This window comes from Onychomys torridus, chromosome 16 (assembly GCF_903995425.1).
Source record: "Onychomys torridus chromosome 16, mOncTor1.1, whole genome shotgun sequence".
Lineage (NCBI taxonomy): Eukaryota > Metazoa > Chordata > Mammalia > Rodentia > Cricetidae > Onychomys > Onychomys torridus.
The window spans coordinates 42,073,771-42,082,706 of NC_050458.1; the positions used below are offsets into that span (position 1 = coordinate 42,073,771).

At 46.7% G+C, this 8,936-nt stretch overlaps 1 protein-coding gene across 2 annotated transcripts; it reads left to right on the forward strand.

Annotated features, from left to right (window-relative positions):
• Positions 1-4,120: 4,120 nt before the first annotated feature.
• Positions 4,121-5,874, forward strand: Commd5 (COMM domain containing 5). Of its 2 annotated transcripts, none has more exons than XM_036208555.1 (2): positions 4,121-4,490; positions 4,880-5,874. In XM_036208555.1, exon 2 carries the CDS (start codon positions 4,933-4,935, stop codon positions 5,605-5,607), a length of 675 nt encoding a protein of 224 aa, XP_036064448.1. In that variant the 5' UTR covers positions 4,121-4,490; positions 4,880-4,932; the 3' UTR covers positions 5,608-5,874. The 2 variants fall into 2 exon arrangements, with proteins under 2 accessions (XP_036064448.1, XP_036064450.1); XM_036208557.1 differs by lacking the exon at positions 4,121-4,490 and adding an exon at positions 4,500-4,701.
• Positions 5,875-8,936: the final 3,062 nt, after the last annotated feature.

Here is an 8,936-nt window from a genome sequence, read left to right on the forward strand (position 1 = left end):
TAAATAATTCAGAGATTGGTGACATGGCTCAGAGCACTAATTGCTCTTCCAGAACACCCAGGGGTTTAATTACCAGCACCTACAAAGGCAGCTCACAACTGTCTGAAACCTTTGTTCCAGGGGATCTAATGCTCTCCATTTGTCTTCATGGGCACCAGGCACACAGTGGCACACAGACATACATACAGGCAAAACATCACATGTCACAGTAGAGTGTTAGAAGGGTTTGCTTGTGTGTGCCTTTATCCCAGCACTTGGGAGGCAGAAGCAGGTGGCTCTCCATGAGTTTGAGGCAGGTCTGGTCTACATACCCTAAGTCAGCCAGGACCTACGTAGTGGAACCCTAGCTCAAAAAAAAAAAAAAAAAAAAAAAAAAAAAAAAAAAAAAAAAAAAAGGGTTGATTTGGGGCTTTGGGATGGCACAGACTTTAGTGGCTTTGCTGAGCCCCGTGGTGGACAGAATCTTTATGAAGTAGAAGCTCTGGAGAATCGAGGTCACTTTGACTGGTTTGTAAAGTGTTCAGGCAATCAAGAGGGAGTGAGGCAGCTTACAGCCATCTCTAGTTCCAGTCCAGTACCCTTTTCTGGCCTCTGACCAGGCATAGATGTCATGCACATACAAGTATTCAGGCAGAACTCCCATACAATAAAACTAAAAATGAATGAATGAATGAGTGAGTGAGTAAATAATTCAGAGATTGGTGACATGGCTCAGAGCACTAATTGCTCTTCCAGAACACCCAGGGGTTTAATTACCAGCACCTACAAAGGCAGCTCACAACTGTCTGAAACCTTTGTTCCAGGGGATCTAATGCTCTCCATTTGTCTTCATGGGCACCAGGCACACAGTGGCACACAGACATACATACAGGCAAAACACCCACACACATGAAAAAGAAAAAAATAGGGGACGATAAAGAGGTAAAACGGTAACCAGGGGGTCTGTTTAGGTCACTCAAAAGAAAACATGGCAAAAATTGTATCAAAATTTATCAAAATTTGCTAGAATTTCTGGGTGGGGGGGGGAAATGAACACAAAACCAAATGCTATGTTAGTTAGGTTTTCCCACAGTAAGTGAGAGTGTAGTAAAACCACCAAACTAGACCACTTCGTGGGTGAAGAGAGGTTCATTCAGGGCATCAAACTGCTGGGACTGTCTCTCAGGAGGCAGAGAACAAGAATGGCAGCAGAGTCTTGCCAGTTTGAAGGGGACAAGTAGAAGGGGTGGGGGTGGAGCGGGCATTTGGACCAGTACAGCTGGAGAAAATTGGCTGGTGCGGGTGGATAAGAATAGTATGGGCTTTCCTGAAGAACAAAAACTTGCTTCCTGGGGTTTCTGAAGAATGCTGAGTTTAGGGGGTTTTGTTGTTGTTGTTTGGGTTTTGCTTTTGTTTTTTTCAAGACAGGGTTTCTCTGTGTAGTCCTGGTTGTCCTGGAACTCTCTCTGTAGACCAGGCTGACCTTGAACTCACAGAGATCCGCCTGCCTCTGCCTCTGCCTCCCAAGTGCTGGGACAAAAGTCCAGTGCTACCAATGCCCAGCTTTACTGTTGTTGTTTTGGGATTTTGTTTTGTTTGTTTGTTTTTTCGAGACAGGATTTCTCTTTGTTGCCCTAACTGTCCTATCCTTGAACTCACTCTGTAGACCAGGCTAGTCTCTGCCTCCTGAGTGTTGGGATTAAAGTTGAGTGCTCTACCACTGCCTGGCTTAAATTTTGTTTATCTGCTAGCAATCCTTGTGTTTACCTGGTCAGACTCCAGCCTGAGCTAATCTCAGACTGTCATTTAGGACATCGTCAGAAGCACTGTCATTTTGGAGCCTGCTTTGAACTTAAAACCCAGCACCAAGACACAAGATAAGGTTTGCCTAGTAGTGTAATAGTGATGCTCTTGTAGACACCACAGTAGCAGAAAATTTTATATGCTGAAGCCATTGCTTTCTACCTAGCAAACAATTCCTCAGGTTTTTTGAAAACCTGGAGACTGGAATTGGGCATGGTGGCACATACCTTTAATCCCAGCACCCGGGAGGCAGAGACAGGCAGATCTCTTGAGTTCGAGGCCAGCCTGATAAACATAATGAACAACAGAAGACAGCCAAGGCTACACAGAGAAACTCAAAAGCAACAAACAAACAAAAACAAAAAGAGAAGCAAGCAACCAAGGTGGATAGCACCTGAGGGTGACACCTAAGGTTGATCTCTGTCTGCACATGCACACATGCATACACATGAATCCACACACAAATACAGAAATACACATACCCTTCCGTCCCAAATGACCCCCAACCAATAAGACTTTTATGAACATTGTTAGTTATAGGTCAAATTAAGTTGCTCAAAATATATGCTAAAGTCCTAAGATCCCCAAAACCTGAGAGTAAATGAAGCACTATTTGGAAATAAGGTCTTGGCAGATGAAGTTGTTAGAGTAGTGTGGGTCCTAAGCCAGCAACAGTATGCAACTAGTATGCTTACAAGAAAGGGGAAATTTCACATAAAGATGGAGGCAAAGATTAGAGTGGTATATCCAAGCCAAGGGATGCCAGGGATGTTTGGCTACAAGCAGATGTTGCAAGAGGCAGGAGACCATGGTCCTGCCAACACTTATAGCTTCTGGAACCATTCCATTTCTGTTGCCGCCAAATTTATAATATTTTGTTTGGGCTGCTTAGGAAATGTTTTTGTTTATAATTGCTTTCATTTCTCATGGAGAAATACGTAGCTGTGGGATTGCTGGGTCCTAGGGCATTTGTCCTTTTAAATTGTTTTTTTTTCCCCCTGTGGGTCTGATGAATATAGGGCCTCGAGATTCTTAGGTAAACCTCTCCCACTGAACTATTCCCTTCAGCCTTGCATATTTAGATGTAAAAGAAGTCTCTGGACAGCTCCCCAAGTAGTTGTTCTGCTTTCCACTCCACAGACAAGGGCGAGTGTTGCAGTTACTGCACGGCACACACCTTGCAGCATTTGATGTGATCAATTTGTTTCTTGGGAGAGTGGAAAATAGTAACTTATGATGATTCTAATTTTTAGTAATGGTGAGCACGTTCTTTTATGTGTTTATTGAACATATATGTGTATAAGAATATATACACATTTTATGTACATATGTATGTGTGTACACACACACACACACACACACACACACACACACACACACACCACAAATTTACTTAAAGATAGAGCCTCTATGTACCCCTGCCTGGCCTGGACTTCAGAGATCTGCCTGCCTCTGCCTCTGAGGCATGTGCCACAATGCACAATTCCCTCCAATCTTTTTTTTTTTTTTTTTTTTTTTCCTCGAGACAGGGTTTCTCTGTAGCTTTGCGCCTTTCCTGGAACTCACTCTGTAGACCAGGCTGGCCTCAAACTCACAGAGATCCACCTGCCTCTGCCTCCCGAGTGCTGGGATTAGAGATCTGTGCCACCACGGCCCGGACCAATCTTTTTTGATAAAGCAATTCACTAGAGTTATTCAGGTTGGTCTTGAACCCTCATTGGATTTGTGATCATCCTGCCCCAGCCTCTTGGGATAGCTGCCTTATATCACCAGGTCTGTGTCATTAGCCATTCATATCATCCTGATGAGATGTCGATCTACTTTTGCCCACTTCGTTAGCCCTCACCTCAATTAAAGCGTTATGGAGCTATACTGCATAGACCATACACACGTTTACCATCTCCCCCCCAACCCCCAAACCCTGTGGGGGACTGTAGTGTTCTGTCTGCATGTATGCCTGCACACCAGAAGAGGGCACCAGATTTCATTATAGACGGTTGTGAGCCACTATATAGTTGCTGGGAATTGAACTCAGGACCTCTGGAAGAGCAACCAATGCTCTTATTCTCTGAGCCACCTCTCAGCCTTGTTTTTGTTTTTAAGACAGGGTCTCACTTTGTGGCCTCGGCAGGCCAGGAACTCGCTATCTAGATCTAGATCAGGCTGGTCTAGAATTCATACAGATCTGCCTGCCTGTACCTCTGGAGTGCTGTTTTTGTTGTTGTTTGTTTTGGTTTTTCAAGACAGAGTTCCTGTGTGCAACAGTCCTGGCTGTCCTGGAATTCGCTCTGTAGACTAGGCTGGCCTCAAACTCAGAGATCCACGCCCGGCCCGATCGCTGGTTTTAGAAGATGGGCGTCACCGCCTGGCCCGTCTATTTAAAAATATGCAATTCGGTAGCACCAACTCCCACAATTCTAGCGTGTGCCCCTCACGCTGGACAGTCTAGGCGCGGACAGCCGCAGCTCAGAGTCCAATCCCGGAAGATGATCTGACTTCTGCTTCCTCTTCCCTTAAACCCAAGCGTCAGAAGACAACTTCAGATCCGCGACGCCCTCCGGCGCGTGCGCGCGACTCCGGGGACCATAGAGGGCCTCTATCGCTCTATCCTAGAGCGGCCCGGAAGTGTCTCTGGGCCCTTCCTAAGGCCCCGCTAACTTCCTGCTGCTGCCAGCCGCTGCAAGCTACCTACCGACAGCTTCCTCCAGGTGCTGAGGGCTTTAAGGCTTGGTTTATATCTGTAATGTGAGGTCATTAGGTCTTCCAGAACTATGATTAGGATTCGGGGTTGAATCTCAGCTGCGTTATCTAAACTCACTAATATCGCTTACGTAGGACTTAACCCGTGCGCTTCTGTTTCTTGTTTCTTTTCCCTGCCAACTGCTCATCTCTGGGAGGCCTCCCTTCTCCTAGACTCAGGTGGGCTCCTTTGCCATCCGGTCTCAGCGCCGCCTCCCAAACACGCGTCCCATTTGCTCTCTATGGTTGGTAGTTCATGTGGGCAGTGACAGGCAGGTGGGGCCCCACATCGACCCTCGTCTTTTGGTACATAGAGCTCCTGACCAGGAAGTCACTTGTCTCTCCTTCACCTCTCCAGGCAGCTGTGGTTAGGACCTTCTCTTCGGACCGATCAGGGAAGGGGAAGCAAGGATGTCTGCTTTGGGGGCTGCAGCTCCATACTTGCACCATCCAGCTGACAGTCACAGTGGCCGGGTCAGTTTCCTGGGAGCCCAGCCATCTCCAGAAGTGTCGGCAGTGGCCCAGCTCATGAAGGACTTGGACAGGAGCACCTTCAGGAAGTTGCTGAAGCTTGTAGTCGGGGCCCTGCATGGGAAAGACTGCAGAGAAGCTGTGCAGCACCTTGGTGCCAGTGCCAACCTGTCCGAGGAGCGTCTGGCCGCCCTGTTGGCAGGCACACACACGCTGCTCCGGCAGGCTCTCCGGCGACCCCCTGCCAGTCTGAAGCCAGATGCCTTCCAGGACGAGCTCCAGGAGCTTGGCATTCCTCAAGATATGATTGGAGATTTGGCCAGTTTGGCATTTGGGAGTCAGCGTCCTCTTCTCGACTCTGTCGCCCAACAACAGGGGTCCTGGCTGCCCCACATGTCTAACTTCCGGTGGCGGGTGGATGTGGCCATCTCCACCAGTGCTCAGACCCGCTCCCTGCAACCGAGTGTTCTCATGCAGCTAAAGCTCACAGATGGATCTGCACACCGCTTCGAGGTACCCATAGCCAAATTCCAGGAGCTGCGGTACAGTGTAGCCTTGCTCCTTAAGGAGATGGCCGAACTGGAGAAAAAGTGTGAGCGCAAACTGCAGGACTGAACGCTGGTATTGTGGATGCCGGAACTGGTACCAGAGCTCACAGCCCCACAGGTCATGAGGCCAACTCAATTGAGGGCCTGCATGTAAGGATGTATTTTGTTTAAGGAAAAAGACAACTGTGACTTTGGGGTTGGTTTTGTTTTTATGAGTGAACTATGGATGTAGTGACACAATTTATAATCTCAGCTCTTGGAAGGCTGAGGCTGGAGCATGGTAATTTTAAGGTAATTATAAGAAGTAAAGAACTATTAAAAACACGTTCTTCTCCTTGGGTGTTAAACTTTATACTTGTCCCCTCCCCAGATGTTGGTATATGTTGCAGGATGAGGCCATGTGGAGATCTAGGGTCCAGATAAGGACCTGTTGCAGTATACAGCAAGGTTGCTCAGCCTGACCTGAGCTCTCTGCTTCTTTGGTTTCGAAAGTCCTGTGCTTTGGCGTGTCAGGTTTATTTATTTATTTTTTTGTCTTAAGTTCCTGCCTCCCTGAATCGACATCCTAATGGGGAGGTAACAAGGGGAGACTTTATAAATATTAAATGTGTGTTACATGATGTTTAGTATATGTAACATTAAATACGTATTTTAAATATTAAAACATGAGTATAGGGGTAGAGGATAAGGCTCAGAAGTTAAGAGCACTTACTGTACTTGCAGAGGACTTGGGTTCAATTTCCAGCACCCACATGGTGGCTCACAACTTTCTGTAAATCCAGTTGTAGGGGATCCAGCACTGGGACATCAGGCACATATGTGGTATACACACACACACACACACACACACATCAGGCACATATGTGGTATACACACACACACACACACACACACACACGCGCGCGCGCGCGTGCGAAAAATATTCGTACTCATAAATTAACAAATCTAAAACAAACAAAAACCACACGAATACAGCTTGTGCCAATGAATACAGCCCAGTCAGGAGAGGACAGGTATGTTTGGAAGGTGGGCTATCAGGACAAGGTTGGTCACAGTGTGGCCTTTGAACATGTAGGTGTCTGCAAACATAGGAGGTAAGCCACTGATGTGTATTCTGTAGAGGCATCAACCGGTGCAAAGGCTGCCAGTGAAGTAAAGCTACCCAGTGCTAGTGGTTCATTCATTGAGTGTATTACAGCTTTTGAATGTGTCCACTGGACTAGCCTAGTACTTTTAGCCTGGTCTCTCCATGGATAGTTTGGAAGCACTGGGCTTATAGTGTCTTTGGGCGGTGGTGGCACACACCTTTAATCCCAGCACTCGGGAGGCAGAGGCAGGTGGATCTCTGTGAGTTCGAGGCCAGCCTGGGCTACAGAGTGAGTTCCAGAAAAGGCGCAAAGCTACACAGAGAAACTCTTTGGGGGGGGGTTATAAAAGAATAAAAGAAAAACTTCTGTATTACTGTGGAGCAGGGAGATTTTAGGATGACAAACATCAAACATTGATTTTCTCAAAAAGAACCTTCTGGCACAAGTACAGACTTAGAAGTCAATAAGCTGGCCCTTCTGTGCACTCCATGTCATTGAAAGGTTTTGTTTTGGAGACAATGTTTCACTGTGTGGGTCAGGTTGGCCCTGAGGAACTCAATCCCAACTCAATTAATTGGCATGCACCATAACACTCAGAATCCAAGGTTTTTGAAGATCTACTGGGGATTTTTATCAGTACACATTTTGAAAACACCTTTTGTAGGAGTATAACGAAGAACAAAATTGCAGCCAGGCATGGTGGCATACACTTTTAATCCCAGCCCTCCAGCAGCAAGGAATCTCTGAGTTCAAGGCCAGCCTGGTCTACACAGAGAATCCCTGTCTCAAAACAAAACCCAAAAACAAATAAAAAGGGGCAAGGGAGATAGGATATAATAGTCCTATCTATCTACACTAGGGGAATATGGTCATGGAGATTCAGGATTCAAATAACCCATTAGGCCACTTGTTACCAGCCTGTGGATCTAGATTCCTTTGGGGTGAACGACCTTTTCACAGAAGTTGCCTAAGACCATCAGAAAACACAGGTATTTATCAATTATGGCTAGCAAAATTACAGTTATGAAGTAGTTTCTTTTTTTTTTTTTTTTTTTTCTCCAGAGCTGAGGACAGAACCCAGGGCCTTGCGCTTGCTAGGCAAACGCTCTACCACTGAGCTAAATCCCCAACCCCTGCATTAGGTTTTATAGTCACAACCCTCAGAAAAATGTTCAACACATCTCTAAGGCATCCCTCCTAAATATCTGAAATCTCCATTCCCTCTCAACTGCTCTACCTGTTCCAACTGGCATCTCCCTTAGTCCTGTATTGGAAACCAGACTCATTGGAAATCCAGATCCTGGACCCACAGGGGCATGACAACACTTCCCTGTAGCATTCCGCTATAGTTGGGAAGTTCAGTGTCCTCCAAAGGCCTGTGTTAAAGTCTTGGTCAATAGGGTGGGACCACTGGGAGGCAGTAGGACTTTTTTTTTTCCCCCCGAGACAGGGTTTCTCTGTAGCTTTGGAGGCTGTCCTGGAACTCGCTTTGTAGCCCAGGCTGGCCTCGAACTTACAGAGATCCACCTGCCTCTCCCTCCCGAGTGCTGGGATTACAGGCGTGAGCCACCACCGCCTGGCTGGCAGTAGGACTTTTAAGAAGTAAAGCCCAGTGGGAAAGGTCCTTTAGTCACGGGGGTTCCTTTGCTGAGATGATCAATTTTGCTCTGCCACCCCCTTACACCATGATATGCTGCTGTGTAGGTTCAAAGAAATGGGGACAATTGATTGTGAACTGGGAATTGTGAGCCAAAATAAAACTTTTTACTTTATACACCTACCTCAGATTTTATAAAAAGAAGGGGAGTGGGGAGTCAGCATGTGGCTCGGTGAGAAAAGGCCCTTGCTGCCAAGCCTGAGGATCTGAGTTAGATCCTAACAACCTACATGATGACAGAAAAGTGCCACCTCATACAAGTTGTCCTCTGGTCCTCATATGTGCACTATAGCATGCTCCTTCCCCAACAAATTAAATACATATCATTTTAAAAATTTAAAAATAGCTGGGCGGTGGTGGCGCACGCCTGTAATCCCAACACTCGGGAGGCAGAGGCAGGCGGATCTTTGTGAGTTCGAGGCCAGCCTGGGCTACAGAGCAAGATCCAGAAAAGGTGCAAAGCTACACTTAGAAACCCTGTCTCGAAAAGCCAAAAAACAAAAAACAAAAACAAAACCTCAGATAGTCATTATACTGTCCTAAAACCAACAGGCCCTCCTAGGAGGACGGTCTATAGCTCTGTATGGCCAAATTAGGGAAATCAGTGTGTGCTGAGGCAGGAAGGGTCAGTCATGGGGGAGGGGGATTCTG